Source organism: Rattus norvegicus, chromosome 1 (genome assembly GCF_021556685.1).
Source record: "Rattus norvegicus strain SHRSP/BbbUtx chromosome 1, alternate assembly SHRSP_T2T, whole genome shotgun sequence".
NCBI classification, from domain to species: domain Eukaryota; kingdom Metazoa; phylum Chordata; class Mammalia; order Rodentia; family Muridae; genus Rattus; species Rattus norvegicus.
The window spans coordinates 176,947,501-176,967,664 of NC_141534.1; the positions used below are offsets into that span (position 1 = coordinate 176,947,501).

Here is a 20,164-nt window from a genome sequence, read left to right on the forward strand (position 1 = left end):
AAAGTACTCTTAACCTATAAGAAATTTCCCCAACCTTGATATACTTCTAAAAAACACCTAAAATTGCTTCCTTACGCCCTTTTTTGCTTATTAGATCTGGAATACAGCTAGCTGTTCAAAATCAACTCCAAAAACATACATCAAACTGTCCCATTATACTACTACCAGTGATGATAGACTATGTTGTTACCTGTGGTCAATTTCAAAGCCACAACACAAACCTTGTAGGCATTCATCAAACCTTTATTTAAAATAGGCCAACCTGGAGTTTGCAGGACATGAGCTCACCACCACCCACCACCACCCACCACCACCCACCACCACCGTTTTGTTTCAGCTGTCTGGGCTTCCCACGCCAATGTTTTCAACAGCACTTCTCTGAGTGCAGAACACTGACAGCCTGGGCTCTGCAATGCTATCAGGCTTCAGACGAAGAAACTGATGTATTCCAGACCCAGGCTCTCTTACGTCACTAGGTACACAGCTGGCTACCCTTCCCACCTACTCAAATCATGTTCTTCTCTTGCTGTATGACTTAGGGCAGCACAGTACATGCAAGGCAAGCACACTACCACCAAACCAAAGTCCTGTACTCTTCCTTTTCTTCCAACACTATCAGTTTGTGGAAGTCAGACCAGCCTTACTTGCCATGGGCCATGTTTCCATTCTTAAAGGAATCATGGTTATCTGAGAGGCAGAAAAGCCACCTCTCCAGCCCCCTTTGTTTCTCAGGACAGATTTTCACTTAGCCCATGGTTACTCTCTGACTGTATTTCCCGACAGAGGTTAACCCAGAAGTCTTAAGACATGCTAGGAAAGCTTTACTACTGAGTGGAAGCCAAGAGACTGAGATACTAGAAGATTGTTTTGTTGGTTCGGGAGATAGGGTTTCATTATGTACCTCAGGCTAGCCTTGAACTCCTATTCCCTTTACCTCTACCTCATGAGGGCTGGGATTCTAAATGGACTACCACACTGAACTCCTTTTTAAAACTTTCTTTCACTTTAAAAACTCATTCATTGAAGGACATCTGGGTTGCTTCCATTCTGGTCGATTATGAACATAGTTGCTAAATAGGGAAATTGGATCACTCAGTCAAACATCACTGGTGGGAAAGTTATTTCCAGTTTTTAAAATATGTAATTCGGGGCTGGAGAGATGGCTCAGTGGTTGAGAGCACTGGCTGCTCTTCCAGAGGCCCTGAGTTCAATTTCCAGCACCCACATGGTGGTTCACAACCGTCTGTAATGGGATCTGATGCCCTCTTCTGGTGTGCCTTTAGAGAGCAAGCAACAGTGTACACATGGCCATAAAATAAAGAAAAAACCAAGTTAGACACACGCCTTCGACCCCAGCACTTTGGAGGAAGACACTGTGAGTTAGATGCCAGCCTGGTCTATAAATCAAGTCTAGGATGGCCAGGGCTACAGAGAAACCCTGTCTTGAAAAATCAAACTCAAAACAACAATAATAATAATTATATAAAAATTAAAACAATTTTTTAACCAGGATGTTTTTTTAAAATACACTTTGATGAACTAAAACAGAAGCATGTGTTTCTCCAGTGTACTTGTACTCTTCATTTTATCTGACATCATTTAATTAACCTACTTTATTTAGGTTTTTTGAGACAGGTTTTCTCTGTGTAGCCCTGGCTGTCCTGGAACTCAAGAGATTCATCTGCCTCTGCGTCCTGAATGCTGGGACTAAAGGCATGCACCACTGTCACCACCCAGCTAGTTTACATTTATTAAGATCATAGGTATATTACATTCAAGGTAGCAAAGCTCCAGGAAAGTCACGCTAGACTAAGTGACTAAGTGTGGACTGACTAGTTAGCTAGCTGCTCACCTTTCCATTACAGTAGGATGGTCTGTTGGGACTACTAGGAAATCTCTCGTGGCTGTGGTCAAGCCTCAGTCCTAGGGTGCAAGGCCTTGGGATTCATCTCTGGCACCAAAGATAAAGGATCGTGTGTAAAGCTGGACTACCTACATTTGTCATTGTCAAGTCTGTGCCCATGACCAGGTGACATACAGGTGGTTGTGGGGTACAATCTACTGCTGAGTTGAGTTTTTCCTCCCTGAGACAAGGCCTCAGGCACCCAAGCTGTCCACAAGCTCCTTATTCTTCTGCTTCAGCCTTCCAAGCACTGGGCAGTAGTCACAATGCTTCGTCCAAGTTCTTTCTTGACAGTCAAGGGTAAAATGTTAAAACAATGGTTACTCTCTACTGGGAGAAGAAAATATATCCAACTAATGTGGTAGCTCCTGTTGAATGGAGGAAAAACAAAGCAAAGGGAAAGAGTTCATGTACGAGAGGATGGAGAGAATACTCTCAGCACTGAGTAAGCACCATAACCAACCCAAATAAACAGCAGGCTTTCCCCAAAATCCAAGCTTTAAAAGTAACAAGAGCTTTATCACTCAGTCTTTGGTCATGAAGAAAGAAAACTTGCTAGACATAACAATTTCACACAAAAGGACACAAGACAAACTACAGTATTGATCAGTATTGTCTTCCTTGTATTTGTAATATATCCACATGTTAATACTGTGACAAAAAAGGATTAGTCCACATTTTGCAGGAGAAACAGGCTTTGAGATGATCAGACTTTGAATAAACACTAGGACTTCCCACTCCACTAAAGCAATTGTTCGACATGCCAACTGGGATCATAGTGCTTTATGCTTCAGGTGGTTTGTCCTGGCACGGAACAGGAGACATACGTAAGCAGCTAAGTCTCTTCCAAGGAACGGTGGAGACACCAATCACCATGTCGAGGTGAGAGGGTAGAAGCTTTGCAGTTGGGAAAGTGTACTAATCAAGTGCTGCCCCAAAGGAGGCCATCAGAGGAAAGGCAACAAAGCAACTGAAGATGTATCATGCATGAAAGGTAATTACAATACATTCTTTAATGAGCAGACAAAAACTGAGGCAAATTTTACAGTCATTGGAACAAAGAAACTAGATTTAATCACTAATGTCCTACTGTCAGTTGTTTCAGTATAAAATAATTAATGTCTAAAAAGTATATGCTTTGAGTATTTACTTTTAGAACCCCTTTTGAGATAATAAAGACACTGTAACAAAATATCATTATCTTAATATACATTATCAACACCAATATGATACAGATATATAATTCTCCTTTTCTATATGTATGGTGGAAATACTGTAAAACCTAGAAAAAAAAAGGATAAAAACAGACTGGCCAGAATTCAAATTATCAGACTAATCCATGATGCAAATTTCTAAGGAAAACTTAAATAACCCATCCTTGCTACATTCGCTGGCCTATGGAAAGTGCTGTCTGAAAAGAGAAAGAAAATGAAAAACTCATTTTTGCTTCAAGTATTCAGTTTGTGCTCTGAATTTTTATTTTATTTAATTCCACTGTTCCTTATTTTAATACAGGGTGTCTTGTGACGTTCTTAAACTAGCAATACTCTGGCCTTAAGTGTCCTGAGCAGCTGGGGTTATAAGTATGTTCCACTGTACCTGAGTTCACTATTTTAGTCATTAGTTAAACAAAAAGGAGAAAAACACTTTAAATGAATCGTTTAGAGTAAGAATTCCAAACCACGCCACTATGAATGATGTCTCAGAGCCAATCCTGGAACAGTGATGTGGAAGGTATCTCTCACAGGTCAGATGACAGCACTTCTCATAGCATGCCAATTTCTGTTCTCCCGTGCCACATACATGCATTATCTATCTCATGGGATATTTTACTTTACAAATCCTTCTTTCAATTACTGAAGAGATGATTTCCAACATAAAATGAATACACCTGCCGATCCTGAGATGATGGTGGTGGTGTCGGCAGCTGGGGTGATGGTGGTGGTGAACAAAAAGCCATGATTTTTCACTCAAACTTCTGCTTTAGTTTTTTTTGGAAGATGGCTGGCAGAATAGAAAGAAGAGCCAAAATCATCAGAATAAATACCGAGTTCCAGGATACAGCTTCCCCTGCTGTTGTGAGCTGATAAAGAGTTGTTCCCGCCTTAATTGCTACAAAAGAGGGAGGTGCAACACCTAAAATAAAAAACAAAAAAACAGTGAGTGAGGAGCACTGGCAGCCTGTCAAATAAAGGAAAACCACCATTTTCATATGTTCACATGTTTGTGCACACGTATGTGTAAGTACACGATGTGCATGCAGTGCCAATAGAGGCCAGAAGAGGTCATCAGATCTCTAGAGCTAGAGTTAGAGACAGGTGTGAGCCTCCATGTGGCAACCAAATCCAGGTATTCTTGATCACTGAGCCATCTCTCCAGAACCCCAAACCATATTTAAAAAACCAAATCTCTGTGTGCATAAAATGTCTTTCAGGAACTCAGCTATTTGCATTGTGAAGAAAGGATCAGGCATTTAAAGCAGGTAGGTACTCAGCACGCAGGAGGCACTGAATTAAACGCTCATGACACCAGCATTCACTGGACTATATTTTGAAATGATAAGATTACCTGACTCAGACTCAAGGATAACATGGAAGAAAATTAATTTTAGATGTTACTCTTCCTCATACCTTACATGGCTCACTCAGTCCTCCCAACAGCTGTGTGTTAGGTAAAGTGAATTCTTTGTTACGTGCACCAAGATCAAAACTCTCCATGTTGTCTCAATTTAAACTGAACTTAATGTTCAAAAGAACAAGGCAAGCCAGATGGCTCAGTTGAGTCAGCACTTGTTTCGGAAAGAAGCCTAGGGATCTGAGTTCCATCTCTGGAACAAACACAAAAGTAGGAAAAAACCAGGCTGGGTGTGGTGGCACACACTGAATCTCAGAACTTGGGAGGCAGAGGCAGGAGGATCTCTAAGTTCGAGGTCACCCTGGTCTACATAGCAAGTTAATGTTTTAAAAGTTACTCTCGGGGCTGCGAGATAGCTCCACAGTTAAGAGCACCAGCTAGTTTTCCAGAGGACCTGGGTTCAATTCCCAACACCCACATAGCAGCTCACAACTGTCTGTAACTGTCTGGAAGAGCGCTGACTGCTCTTCCAGAGGTCCTGAGTTCAAATCCCAGCAACCACATGGTGGCTCGCAACCATCCATAAAGGGATGTGATGCCCTCTTCTGGTGTGTCTGAAGACAGTTACAGTGTACTTATTTATAATAAATAAATCTTTAAAAAAAAAAAGTGAGTACTGTAATTCCAACTGCTGTAAGCCACTAAAGCAGGAAATCAAGCTTTGCCTAATCAATTTGTCTCAGAGTAAAAAGTGAAAACAGATAAACAACAGGGCCGGGGTCTAACTTAATGGTAGAGTGTGTGCCCAGTATGCATGAAGCCATAACTCAAGCCCACATACATACTACCAACCCCCTCGCCCCAGCCCAGCCTACCACACAGATGGTCCTGGGTTCCAGCTCTACCTCCAACATAGACAAATAAAAGTAGGAGGTGGGAAGACACTCAGTCTGAGCAGACACAGCAGTTTATGATACAAAGATGGCTCTGTGGTTAACAATACTAGCTGGCTATTCTTGTAGAGGACAGTCAGTTCCCAACATCTATGCGGGGTGGTTCACAAATGCCCAGAGCTCCAGCCTCTGGCCTGCCCAGCTAGCACATCCACATGCATATACTCTCACAAAGACACATAATTAAAAATAATTTAAAAAACAAAACAAAAACAAGTAAGCCACAAAAAAAAAGACCTCACAAGCATTAAACATTAAGCTTTAGTAAATATTCAATACATAAAAAACCTACAAGCTGAATCAAGCAAATTTTTTTTTTTTGGAGCTGAGGACTGAACCCAGGGCCTCACCCTTGCTAGGCAAGCGCTTTACCACTGAGCTAAATCCCCAACCCCTCAAGCAATTTAAAATGTAAAGAAAAACAATAGTCTTCCTAAAGAAAGGTGAAAGTCACAAAATTAATTTAAAAGAAAAAATTTTTTATCAAGCCCAGAGCTTGGTAAGTAGGCACGTGCTCAACCCTCTTAAGTGAACTGTTATGTCCACTTAATTTCAAAATCTGGTATCGATTCCTTGATGTTGATCTTGTTTCCCCTAGACTTAATTACGGTGAGGGGGTTCTGCTTAATCTCACATTATTAAAATAATATCTAGTAGAAAGTGCTCATTTTTAAAGAGGTAACACATTACAACACACTGAACAAGCTATGTATCTAGGCCAGGCTTTGTCCCCAAGAGTTATATATGGTCCTGGTGATTTTGCAAACAGCAGGCAATCTAGGCCAGCTGGATAGGACATGCACCCAATGAGTTGTCAGACAACATGAGTCAGAGGTCTTACCTAGAAAAGTGCCAATAAAAAACACTTTCAATGGTACATTTATCACAGGAGATGTAATATTAATAAACCAATTAGGCAGAAATGGTGTGATTCTCAAAAATATAATATAGTTAATAAGATGTTCTCTATGACGCTCTACCTGTTTTAAGAAAAAAAAATTATCAGTTAAGACCAATCTTCAAAGTAAGTAAGTTGTTTAAATAAAATACCTTAAACTCTCCCCCAAGACACATCACAATTTACCCAACAGGAAAACAATGTATGTTTTCTGGGGATATAGCTCAGTGGTATAACTTTTGCTTACCACATGCAAGACCAAGGACCAGAGGCTGGAGAGTAAACACTAATTACTTGTCTATCTGCATAACTGGCAAAGTCACTAATATACAAAACAGCTATTCCAAAGAAGAGTGTGTATGTAAATCTAGTAACAAAAAGGGCACTAGATTCAAAGTCTAAACTGAAAGTCTAGCCAGAGATTTCAGATTTACAAATGTTTTATAAATAAATGATCACAAATTCAAGTAAAATATAAAACATTCTTCTCTAAAACAAGGAGCTAAGGCAGGATAATCTCTATATTTCCTTTAAGATGTAATTATTTCTTCTGATCTTTTTATAAAAATAGAATTCTCTCCACTATGATTTAAAAGTAAAAATGCTCCCATCAACTATGACAATGGTGAAGCCTAGGTCTCTACTTGCTGGAGCTAGTAAAGGTGATGGCGATGGGGACGTGGGGCTCGGCTGGAAGAGTCTACTGAAAGGTATTCTTGGAGTTGTTTGTGATTTGATCCCACCCAGGATCCTGTGGGGTTCCTCTTTGCCATATGTGAATATAATCAAAACATACTGTATAAAATTCTCAAATACCAAATTTTTAAAACAATTTTCTTGTAACATTATTCTTTTAAATGATGACAAAACCAAAGAACCACAAAGAAACAAACTAAAGTTTATAGCTACCTGCTGTGACCACTTCACTGCCTTCTCTGTTAGGTACTTGTATACAACGGGTCTTCCAACTAAGTAGGAGAGCATGTAGCAGAATGAGGCACCAAGTCCAGAGCACTGGAAAACAAGAAGTCTCATGTATCCTGTCTACTCCCATCTCATTCCTGTAGATGCATTTACTTAATTTATCTCTTTTAGAGCCAGGCAAGTTAGCCCATCTGAAAACCCATTTGATCTAGTCCTTTCTCAAACTAACTCAAACAAGATCAGTTAAAATAAACTGGCATTTGTGATTAAACTTTTACCAAACCCTGTAATTACTTCTAGCCTTTAGCTTAAGAATAAGAAGCCATTCCCACCCCCTACTATAGCTATGCATAAAGACACTATCCCCAGCCCAGGGACTCACTGTGTCCACTACACTCTTAAGTCCATCTGACCTACAAAAGACAACAGAAAGAAAGGCTATGTAATGTAACTGCAAGTAAGTCTACAGGACCCTCATTCTAGGAAAATCAAACTCTTCAGAGCTCCTTATGAGACCGAACAAAACTACATTAACATTAGCGCCTTGAGGGTTGGGGATTTAGCTCAGCGGTAGAGCGCTTGCCTAGCACATGCAAGGCCCTGGGTTCAGTCCCCAGCTCCGAAAAAGAAAAAAAAAAAAAAAGAAAAAAAAGAAAAACATTAGCGCCTTGAAAACTGACGACGTAAGAGGAGATTGCCCACCAGAGCTAGGCTGCCATTATCATCCCCGATGTTCTACCTATTTTCATATCTCCAAATTCATTTCATGTACTTACCAAGCAAACAAGGAATAAGGCAAGTGGGAAGGGATAAAGAAACCCGGAGAGTATACTGAGGAATATGGAACCTGGGATAGCAAATGTTTGCAGACTGTTAACTTGTAAGTTAAGGATTAAAACATAATGAAGTGGAAGTTTTACAATATAAAGTTGACATAACATTACAATACAGAAACTGTGGTAATAGCCCCAGAGTAAGGTCAGGTGGGTTTTTCTACTTGTGGTATCACAGCTGCACTAAAACAAGTTGTTTATTGTAGAGATTCTGGCTATCTGTTTTGGGGATTAGCAATACCCAACCTACAGTAAAGGACAATGTAAAATCATAATCAAATGTCTAAAAGGTAAGTAAGTTGCTAGGCAGAATGCCTCTAGCTCCAAGCTAGATACCCATTAACAAATGATATAAAATGCTGTAAGCAAATAAATACAACATTGGTAAGATTATGTTGAGAGGAACTCTAAGACAAATGTCCCCAACAGGCACCAGGCAGAGACAAACTGGGTGGCTCAGCCAGGAAATTTAGTAATGTCTCTTTTTCTTTTTTTTTTTTTTCCCCCGGAGCTGGGGACCAAACCCAGGGCCTTGCGCTTGCTAGGCAAGCGCTCTACCACTGAGCTAAATCCCCAACCCTTCTTAATACTCAAAAGACATGAACTTAGCACAAACTTACCATTTTCAAAAAACTGGTTAAATGAACGAACACTACAATTAAGATACAAAACCTTAAAATTATAGCCAAAAAAAAAGAATAAAATAAAGGGGCTGGAGAGATAGCTCAGTGGTTGAGTACTGGCTATTCTTCCAGAGGACCTGGGTTCAAGTCCCAGCACCTATACATCTATGAGGTAGAAACAAAAGGACAGGAGTTTACTGTCATTACTGGCCACACAGCAAGCTTAAGAGCAGCCTGGGTTATATGTGTCTCTATTTCTCTCTGTGTAACAGCCCTGACTGTCCCAGAACTCTTTGTTAAACAGGTTGGCCTTAAATGCAGAGAACCACTCAACTCTGCCTCTGGAGTACTGACTGGCTGGCATTAATGAACTGTAATGTTTGAGAGCTGAAGAACTAGAGTTCCAGGCTGGCAAAAGTTGAATTATAACCTAATAAAGCAAATAATTTATTCTTAAAAAATGTATCGGGGCTGGGGATTTAGCTCAGTGGTAGAGCACTTACCTAGGAAGCGCAAGGCCCTGGGTTCGGTCCCCAGCTCCGAAAAAAAGAACCAAAAGAAAAAAAAAAAATGTATCAACCTCCAGTGCTTAGCCCACTCGTCCTTAGAGAAGTTTGCTCCAGCAGCTGATGGGAGCAGACGCAGAAACGCACAGTCAAACATTAGGTGGGGCTCAAGAACACGTGCAGAAAAGGGAGAGGAAGGACTGTAGCTGCCAGAGGGGCTGAGGCACCACAAGAACACAGCCCACAGGACTCACGGGGGCTCAGAGACTGAAACACCCATTATGGAGCCTGTATGGATCTGCAATAGGCCCCCTGCATACATGCTATGGTTGCTTGTGGGACTCCTCGCAGTGGGGTGGAGGTGTCTCTGACTGCTGCCTGCTCTTGGGACCCTTTCCTCCTATTGTGTTGCTATGAGGGTCTGTGCCTAGTCCTACTGCATCTTGGGATGCCATGTTTGGTTGCTATCCCTGGGAGGCCTGCTCTTTTCTGAAGGGAACAGATGTGAAATGGCTATGAAGGACACAGAAGGTTAGGGGAACTGGGAAGAATGGAGGGAGGGCAAACTGCAGCCATAATGCACTGTTCCAGGCTGAGACCCTGTTTCAAAATACACCAAACCCCATTTTATTTATTTTAAATATTAATTTACTGGGGTGTGTATGTGTAAGGGCATAAGTGACATGTGGAGGTCAGAGGACAACTTTTAGGAGCAGGTTCTCTCCTACCATGTGATCCTAGGCATCAAACCCAGGACACCATGCTGGTTTGCTAGCAGGTGCCTTTACCTGAAGCCATCTCTTTGCTCCCTGCATTATCATTTTGAAAGGAAAACAGTCATCACTTCTAACCTTTGGAAACTTTTCTTGAATAAACTAGAAAATATTTTTTCAGATAAAAGGATACAAAATATATGTAGCAAAATAAGCAACCAATACTTGTACATAAAAGGTGTCCTTATATTTGGAAAGAACTTTTCCTAGAGCCTTGGCGTCATCCATATCTCTCGGAACCTTCATATTCACTCTCTCTTCCCTAAAGAAAAATAATAATGTAAAAAAATAAAAAATAAAAATGAGAGTTCCATGATAAAAATCAAAATGATGCAAAGCAATTATCTGTAATAGGGACAAATTCACATTATTTTAATCTCAACAGTCTAAGCAAACATACACAAATTAAAATTAAAAATGATACAAATCAAAAATTAAATACATCCCTTTTAATATTGGCTTAAATTTTAAATTAAACATTAAGAAAGTAACCATTAGCATTAACATATTGAAAACATATTTAACATTATTTTGGGTAATGATTCTACACTTGATCTTAGCCAAAAGGCCGAGAAGCGATTGGGTAATGTTTCTAAAGTCAATAATCCTTTATATTGAGAATTATAAACTTTATATAGCAGAAACATATTCCAGGTCAAAGTTCAGGAAAACTGCTCTCTTCATTCCCTCCAGAGACCGGCTCATTAGGTAGGCTCGGCTGGTTCGGATTCGGAATGCCCTATATAGACTGCACTAGTCTCGTCTCACACAGGCTTTTTCTGGTTTTTTTGTTTTTTTGTTTTTTTTTTTTGGAGCCGAGGACTGAACCCAGGGCCTTGTGCTTGCTAGGCAAGTGCTCTACCACTAAGCTAAATCCCCAACCCCGCTTTTTCTGTTTTTTAAGACAGGGTTTCTCTATGCAACAGCCCTGGTTGTCTTGGAACTCTAATACTAGGGTTGCCTCAAACTCAGAGATCCACCTGATTCTGCCTCCCAAGTGCTAGAATCAAGGGCATGTGACACCATTTCTGCCAGGTATCCCGTGTATTGTGAGGAAGAGGTGGCTACTGGTGGAGTAGTGGGAAGGGCTGAGGGTCAGTGGGTTGGGTGGGTGGAGGTATGTTCTTTTGAGCCCTGGCTTAAGCTCTTATCTAGCAGTGGTGAGAGATAGGGCTTCTATTCAGAGGAATGCTGGGATTAAAGATGTATGTGCTGCCAAAGCCTGGCAAAACAATTTTTTAATTAGGGAACTAGTTCTATAAAAGCCCAAAATAAAAGTCAAGGCAATTTTCTAGCTTGAAAAGCCTTTGATAATCCTTGGATCTGGACTATTAGCCTTCCTACCGTTCCTCAGGAGACCAGGTTAGTCTCAACTCAGGGATACACCTACCTTCTCCTCTGCCTTGGAGTAGTGAAAGGTTATGTACCACCACTATTTGCCTACCCAACCCCTTTTTAGATTTACTTTATGTATATGAATACATTTTTGCTATCTTCAAACACACCAGAAGAGGGCATCGGATCTTATCACAGATGGTTGTGAGCTACCATATAAGTGATGAGAATTGAACTCAGGACCTCTAGAAGAGCAGTAGTGCTCTTAAGAGCTAAGCCAACTCTCCACCCCTCCTACCCTTTCCTTAAAGAAATGAAGGAAGGAGGACTGAGGTGTATCTGCTGTAGTTTGCTTGCCTAACACACAGGAACACTGGACCAAAACCTGGGATGGTGGACACACCTGCAATCTCAGACTAGGGAGGTAGAGACAGCAGAACTACATGTTCAAAAAGTTTAAATCAAAGAGAAGCTAAGAGAATCTCTGAAAAAAAAAAACAATGGGCAGGAAGGCAAGAAGGAAGTCAACCAGAAAATCTGAACAGTGCTTATGGACTTGCTATATGGACAAGAGCTAGTACACAAGCACCATAATAGCTCTGTTGCTAATGGAAATTTAGCTTTTAACTCATATCACGTCTAAAATATCTAGACATTTTCAGTTTCTTTTGTGGCATACTTACTCACTAAGCTGAGGGAAATTTTTATACACCAAAAACATAACAAAAGCTGCACATGAAAAAATGGACACCAGTATAAGGAGTGACGTTCTTGCTGACCCAGCTTCCACACAAGGCTTTTCTGAAAAGAAAAAGTATACAGTAAACAGTGCTGATGATTGTGATTCGGTAATGCTCCTGCGTAATTCTATGAAAGCTAAAAGCTAGCACGCAGTCCACCTAGTTATAAGTCTCTTTATAATTTCCATGTAAGTCTGTACTATGATGCATACTACTGTCTTTCCACACCTGTATTAGACACGTGCTCTTAGCTCTTACAGCAATCATGCCTGCACTTGAATGCATTAGCGTCTAAATCTTTCTCCCAGGTCAAAGGTACTGCCTGAGAAAGAATCATGCTTCATCACCCTACAAGTCCACATACTTTCTCTGCTTCACTATGGGCTATCACGACAAACAGGAATCCTGTCATAACACTCTCCAAATGATTAACACATTCTTTCAAGACATTAATTCTACATTTTTCCCAATTACTTTGACTCCTACTAGCGAACTCCCGTCTATTCCAAGATCTGTTTACAAAAATCAACTTCCTTTGTCTTATCTTTTTGTTAAATGTTAACAGACTTCTAGATATTACTTACTCTGTGAATTGTTTCTATTCATTGACATCTTCAATTTTTGCCTCTTGTAAGCACTTTTTTCCTAACTTCTATATAGAGCCTCAGCACTCAGGGAGGCAGAAGCACATGGATCTCTGTAAGTCCCGGGCCAGTCTGGTCCATAGGATGAGTTCACATTCAGTCAGTGAAACACAGTAAGAATCAGAGATAGATAGACAGACAGACAAGCCTCAAAAATAAAAATTAACCATATTGAACTTCTACATTTTGGGGGGTTTTAAGATGGTTTCATGTAGACGAGGCTGGCCTACAACTCAAAAATGTAATCAAAGGTGACCTTTGAACCTATCTACCTGCATCTAATGTAGGTAAAACACAAACAAACCCCAAAACAAGAAAAGAAGCAAAGGGGAAAAAAAAACCCCAAAACCTCACATATACAAAAGACCACACTGATGGTGGTCTGTTTGCAATCCTAGACAGGACTATTGCCAAAAGATGAAGACCAGTCAGTCTGGTCCACACAGTGAGCTTTAGACTTGGTCTAAGTGATAAGATTTTGTTATGCAAAGAAATGTCATGGCCTGGTATATAGTGGCCCACTCTTGAGGAAAAAGGGATCTCCAGGTCAGTTCCAGATACATAGAGACTATCTTAAAAGTGAACAAAAACCATTCACTAAAGTGTTACAGAATCTGTAAGAAGGTACTTTTCAATCCACGGCTATTAGAATATTTACTTCTCTGATTTTGTGGGGGTTGGGGGATGGCAGGTGCTATCTACAATTAACAAAAATTGTTTTTTCTAATCCTAGAAAATTGTTTGCTAATTAGTTACTACTAATGGCACCATGACAAGCATAATACCAAGTAAACTAAATCTTATCACAATTCCTAACATTAGGAAAAGGCAGAAGTGGGAAAAAGAATTAAGTCATTTATAAACAAGATGAATTTTAAAAAACATCCTTTTGCCTAATATAATCTGATACCATGTCAAATAGACTAGCCTAATCTGCCACTCAACATGGCTGACAAACTAACCTCTTTACTGACACATAAAGGGGTCACACTAACCTTCAGGCCTGTCCCCCCTAGGCCCACATCCCTTTGCCTTATCCTTCACTATCCAGGGGGCACATCGCACATCTCTACCCTTTAGCTTATGTGAATGTGGTTTTCAAGTCATTAGATAAAAGAAACCACCATAAAGGCACTCTGGAAGGTTTGGGGTATCATCATCATCATCATCATCATCATTAATTCTAAGGGAGAACAACAACAAAATATAAACAAACCCACCCAACCTGAGACCATCTCAAGCAATATGACAATTATTTAGCTACATCTATACCCAAATACAAATACAAGTAAGAGGCAAACTAGAGTACGACAGTTATTTCCACTGTGTATTACTTTTTAAAAAGATTTTTATTATTTGTGTGGGGGTGGGGGTGAGTGCATGTCACCCAGAAGATAGTCCTAGATTAACTGGAGTTAGATTGTGATGAGCTGACATGTACATGTTGGGAACCAGGGTCTTCTCCAAGAGCAGCCAGTGTGCTTAACCACTGAGGCTTTCCAGCTAACCATCTTTCCAGCCTTTCCATTACATTTTCATTTTAAAAAAATCTTTTTTTGTTGTACACTGTTGTTGTCTGCAGACACACCAGAAGAAGGCATCAGATGGTTGTGAGCCACCATGTGGTTGAAGGGAATTAAACTTAGGACCTTTCAAAGAGCAGTTGGTGCTCTTAACCGCTGAGCCATTTCCCCAGCCCTCCACTACATAGTCTTACAAGCCCACTGTTTTGGCCATGAGTAGCAATGGAAGACAGCAGTGTGAGTGAGATGCAAACAACTCAATGGCTATTTGTTCTAATCACTTCAGATGTGTGAGTGTCAAAGGCATGTAAAAGGATGCCATCATTACAGTTGCTGAACAGCAACGAATGCTTCGCCATTACAAATATCAAAGCACTTACATTTTCCCCCTTAAAACTATATTTAAGGGCTGGAGAGATGGCTCAGCAGTTAATTAAGAGCACTGTCTGCTCTTCCAGAGGTCCTGAGTTCACTTCCCAGAAACCACATGGTGGCTCACAACCATCTGTAATGGAATCTGATGCCCTCTTCTGGTGTGTCTGAAACAGTGTACTCACATACATTAAATAAACAAATCTTAAAAAAAAAAAAAGGAAAAAAGAAAAAAGAAAAAAACACAACTATAGGGGTTGGGGATTTAGCTCAGTGGTAGAGCACTTACCTAGCAAGCACAAGGCCCTGGGTTCCGTCCCCAGCTCCGAAAAAAAGAAAAACAAAACAAAACAAAACAAACAAAAAAAAAAAATCACAACTATATTTAAAGAACCAAGAAATTTCAGGTTAGTGCATAAGGCTAAAGCACCTTATGAATGGGTCTCCTTACTACTTAGTACTTTGTTGAGTGTTTTGGTTTTTGGTTCATTTGTTTGTTTTGAGACAGGGTTTCTCCTTGTAACTTACCTGGCTGTCCTGAAACTCTTTTTTTTTTTTTTTTTTTTTGGTTCTTTTTTCGGAGCTGGGGAACGAACCCAGGGCCTTGAGCTTCCTAGGCAAGCGCTCTACCACTGAGCTAAATCCCCAACCCCCCTGAAACTCTTTTGTAAACCAGACTGACTCAATAGAGAGCCATCTGCCTCTGTCTCCAGAATAATGGGATTAAAAGCGTGTGCCACCATTTCGAAGGAGCCACGCTTAGGTGAACTGTTTTGTTTACTCCACACATCAGCCAATTAAGCAGATTTAAAATTAATTTAATTAAACTTTTAATATTATTTTAATATAAATTTAAAAATTATTTTTGAATTAAAATAATTTTTAAATTAAAATTCAGATACTTTTTCAAAGTTACAAATCCATCTCTGCAGGTGGCCCACTCCTTTAATCCCAGTACTCAGAAAATTAAGGCTGGTGGATCTCAGAGTTCCAAATTAGCTTGGCCTACGGAACAGACAAGGTCTTTAAAAAAGAAAAAAAAAAAAAAAAAACTGAAATTGTAGTGCCCGCCTTGGATCCCAGTACTTGAGAGGCCGAAGCTGGCGAATCTTTGCCTTAGAGGACAGCCTGATCTACAGAGCAAGTCCTCCAGTACAGCCAGAGCTACACGGAGAAACTTGGTTTGCAAACATATCAAACAAACAAATTTAAGTTACAAACCAAGGTAAACGAAAACACAAGATCTGAAAATTTTGGTTTTTCCAAACAGGGTTTTTCTGTGTAACCCTGGCTGCACAGGAATTCGCTAAGAAGACCAAATTGGCCCCGAGCTTGCCTCTGCCTCCGGAGAGCCCTGCACCACCAGGCTAGATTCTGACACTTGCAATTGGCACCTGGAAGGGCAAGTCATTGCCCTTAATGACAACCTTAGTGTGGCTCTGTGACTCTACACAAGTCATGTAGCTGCATAGCCCTCAATATACTCATCTGTAAAAGGATGCAATGGAAGCTCAAGTCTCTTAAACACCTGTCTGGGTAGCCTGGGTAAAAACATTTCTATTCAGTGTCACAACAAGTCGGGATCACTGGTTCCTTTAACTAAAGTCTATTGAGAAAGTACCTACTAGGAGTCTAGCACTCTGTCGTGTGGGGTCCCCTGCCAAGTACACGACTCTCTTGCTGAGATCTTTAGGCACTGAAAGGTCCCTCTTTCCCTACGACCTGCACCATGAGATCCTAGTCTTTGGGATAGCCTCAACTCTAATCCGCAGGTCCACTCACCTTTCAGATGATCTTTGTTGCCTGGAGCAGCGGAACCCTGTGTCCCCACTGCCCGGTCCCCCGCTGGGGTCGAGTGCAGCATCTCGGTCTGCGATCGCTCGGCGACTCTGCCTTTCGCCATGGCTGCTGCAGGGGGCCGTGAAGAGCTCCCAGCGGTGCCGCACCCCCTTGAACGATTAAAGCTCCTCCCGCAGCTTCCTTTTCAACACCCGGGCGCACCGCACAGCCACTTCCGGCACGACCCCCTCACCTGAGACGACCTCGAAAACTTGACAGTCAGCGGAGCCTTCCAGAGATATCAGGTGAGGGCCCGCCCAGAACCGCCCACGAGCCTCGCGCGCGCCCGCACGCCCAGTAACCGCGAGACAAGTCAGGGCCGACCCCGCCCCTCCCGGGGCCCCGCCCACCTCACTCGAGCAGGGCGCATGAGCAGTCGCATTGGCAAGTCATGGGTCTGCGGCCTAAGGACCGATTTCTCTGCGCAGCTTACGTCACGCGGAAGTGAGGCCTTGAGTACTTCAGACTCTTTGTTCCGCCGACCGGAAGTGTCTGCGCGCTACTAGTTGGTGTTTCCTGCTTGAAGATTCTGTAGGTTCCGCAGCAAGTGATTGACAAACACAGTGGTCTTAAGAGCGCTTAAAATTTAAAACCTAAGACAAACGTACCTGAATCTCAAAAAATTGGGGCCCAGAGAAAAGGTGCAACCTACGAAGGTCACAGAGTGGCAGAAATGAGTTAAGAGTCCAGGTTTTCTGATTCAAAACAAATGCTTTCCCGCCATCAACTCACCTGTCACAAGTAAATCTCACCCTTACTCATTACGTTTTGGCGTTTCCTGAGCCAAAGTATAGCTTCTTGACATTTTTCTACTCCCACCCCTCAAAAGAGCTATCCAGCTTCTCACTGGTAAGTCTATTAGAGAACCCCTCTTTTTAAGTTTCAGGATTTTTTTGTTGTTGTTGTTGTTCTTGTTGTCGATGTACTCCTAGACCTTGGGCATGCAAACCACACCATTCTGTTGCTGAGTTATGCCCCTATCCAATTAACTTCTTTTTTCCCCCGTTATCTTCTTTAAAAGCAGATATCAAAGGTAATATGGAGAATTTCTTCGTGAAAGCAACTTGGCAGTCTATTTTTAAATTTGGACAAAAAGGGGAGTGGGAAATTGGATTGTTCCTATCCAATAGTTACACTTATAAGAAATAATCTGACATCTGGAGAGTTGGCATGGCAGCTCAGTGAGTAGAGGTATTTGTCTCTAAACTTAACAGTCTGAATTCGGTCTCTGAGACTCACATGGCGGTAGGTGAGAACCAACTTTTGTAAGTTTTCCTCCAATTTTGACATGACATTCATGCATATACACAATAATATGTGTAGTATTAAAATTAAAAAGAGGGTTGGGGATTTAGCTCAGTGGTAGTGCGCTTCCCCAGCTCTGAAAAAAAAAAAAAGAAAAAAATTAAAAAGAAGGAAAAACTCATAAAAAGTAAACAGAGGAGTCATATCTAATAATGTTAGTATGGTAGTTGTCAACACAAAACAACTCTCACCCTCAAGGGAATAAGAATTTATTCTAGTTACAGGATAAAACTAAGTTATTAAATGCATTGGTAGGATAGAACATGTTGTATCCTTTTAATTTTAATCCCAGCACTCAAGAGGCAGAGGAACTCTGAGTTCCAAGCTAAACTGGACTATATTCGAGTTCCAGAACAGCCACCACTGCATAGTAAAATTCTGTTTCAAAAACAAAAACAAAAACAAAAAAAATCAAAAAAAAACCTATGCAAACAAAAACAGGGTCTAGAGTGTTGGCTTAGTGGTTAAGAGTATTTGCTGTTCTTCCAGAGAATCTGGGTTTGATTCTCACCTCCCACAATAGGAAGTCCACAACTGCCTATAACTCCAGCTCCAAATGACCAGGTACCCTCTTTCGTCCTCCTTCATAACCTCAGCACACATGGGGCACAGACAAACATGCAGGTACTCACTCATAAACATAATATAAATAAAATCTTAAAAATGTATATACTCGTAGAAACATTAGGTAACGGGTTTGCAACATAGTGAGGGAAATCTCATCTATAAGTTTCAAATAGTATCTGCTGATATTCTTAGCTTTTGATTGATAGAAGCTTGTTATATATTGTTAATTCATTCAAAAAAGTTTTTTTCTGATAATCACAAAATGATAGGTTAAAAACAGAGTGAATGCCTTTTTTTTTCTTTTCCTGGTTTTTCAAGACGGTTTCTCTATGTAGTCCTGGCTGTCCTGGAACTCACTTTGTAGACCAGGCTGGCCTCAAAATGAGATACACCTGCCTCTGTCTCTCCTCAGTGCTGAGATTAAAAGTTAGCACTTCAGTGACTGGCTTTCGACTCTGGATCTACTGCCTGCCAACTGTCCATAGTCATGATGTTCTAATCCATTAGTCAACTGCATACTATTTACTATTGGTTTGGGTTCCCCTACCTCCTGGGAAATTCAGTTCACAGAAATTTAATCCAACACTGAAAAAAATTTTTTAAAATGGTTGAGTAAACTCTGTAAAACCCATTCACTGAAATACTTTGTTTTTACTGATGGAAATTGAACCCAGAGTCTTCTGTATAATAAGTATATACCTACTAGGGAGCTAAATTCTAACCCCAACCAGGACTGTTGATGTGTACACCTTTTACGTACATATATTTAGGCTTTCCATTAATAACCCCTCTTAATCTCTTATTAAATCTTCATTAAAGGAGCTGGAGAGATGGCTCAGTGGTAAGAGCACCAACTGCTCTTCCCAAGGTCCTGAGTTCAAATCCCAGCAACCACATGGTGGCTCACAACCATCTGAAATGAGTCTGATGCCCTCTTCTGGTGTGTCTGAAGATAGTGACAGTGTAATCATAATATATAATAAATAAATAAAATATTTTTAAAAAATCTTCATTAAAGTCATAAAGCCAGCCATGTGGCTCAAGTTTGTAATCTCAACACTTGTGAAGTAGAGGCAGAAGGCTCAGGAATTGAAGATCATCCCCGGGGTTGGGGATTTAGCTCAGTGGTAGAGCGCTTGCCTAGGAAGCGCAAGGCCCTGGGTTCGGTCCCCAGCTCCGGAAAAAAAAAAAAAAAAAAAACCAAAAAAAAAAAAAAAAAAAGAAGATCATCCCCTACTACATGGTGAATTGTAGCTAACCCAAGCTGTATGAGACCGCCTCAAAAAAGTGAAACAAGAAGAGCTCAATAAATGTGATACCCTACCCTTGTCATTATAGCTCAAGAGTCGGTGGCCATTCTCATCTCTATAGTGAGTTTGAGGCCAGCCAATGCTACATGAAGTCCTAGAGGGGAATAGACAGGTAGAGAGGGTTGGGGACATTCGAGAAAAACCTGTAAATTGCTGTTGTTGGAACCTTCAATCATAAGGCTTGGCTCCTAGTCCAAACATTTGCCCTAAATAAGAGAAAACCACTGGTGACATAATCAGTGGATAAAGGTCATCACTGACAACCTGAATTGGATCCCAGGACCCACAAGGTTTAAGGAAAGAACTAATTTATATACATTGTCCTCTGATCTCCACACTAATGCAGTGTCATGAGTGTACATGTACACAACAAATATATAAAAGAAAAGGTGGGCTAGGAATTTGGTAGTGTGCTGGACTAAAGTGTGGGGCCCAAGGTGCAATCCCTAGTACTTCAAAACAACAAAAGAGGCAGAAAGGTTGTTTAGTTCAGTGGTGGACCACTTGTCCAGTAAACACAAGGCCAAATAGCAAAAAGTGCA

At 40.9% G+C, this 20,164-nt stretch overlaps 1 protein-coding gene and 1 pseudogene across 3 annotated transcripts; both read right to left on the bottom strand.

Moving 5' to 3' along the window:
- Positions 1-2,505: 2,505 nt before the first annotated feature.
- Tmem41b (transmembrane protein 41B) lies at positions 2,506-16,711 on the bottom strand. Of its 3 annotated transcripts, none has more exons than XR_015630455.1 (7): positions 16,384-16,711; positions 12,006-12,123; positions 10,121-10,249; positions 8,029-8,122; positions 7,238-7,665; positions 6,272-6,410; positions 2,506-4,039 (listed from the first exon to the last, which is right to left on the bottom strand). XR_015630455.1 is itself a non-coding variant. In NM_001012358.1 (7 exon segments), coding segments are annotated over 7 exon segments (876 nt in total). In that variant the 5' UTR covers positions 16,505-16,626; the 3' UTR covers positions 2,510-3,869.
- LOC120100367 (U2 spliceosomal RNA) lies at positions 10,470-10,567 on the bottom strand (annotated as a pseudogene).
- Positions 16,712-20,164: the final 3,453 nt, after the last annotated feature.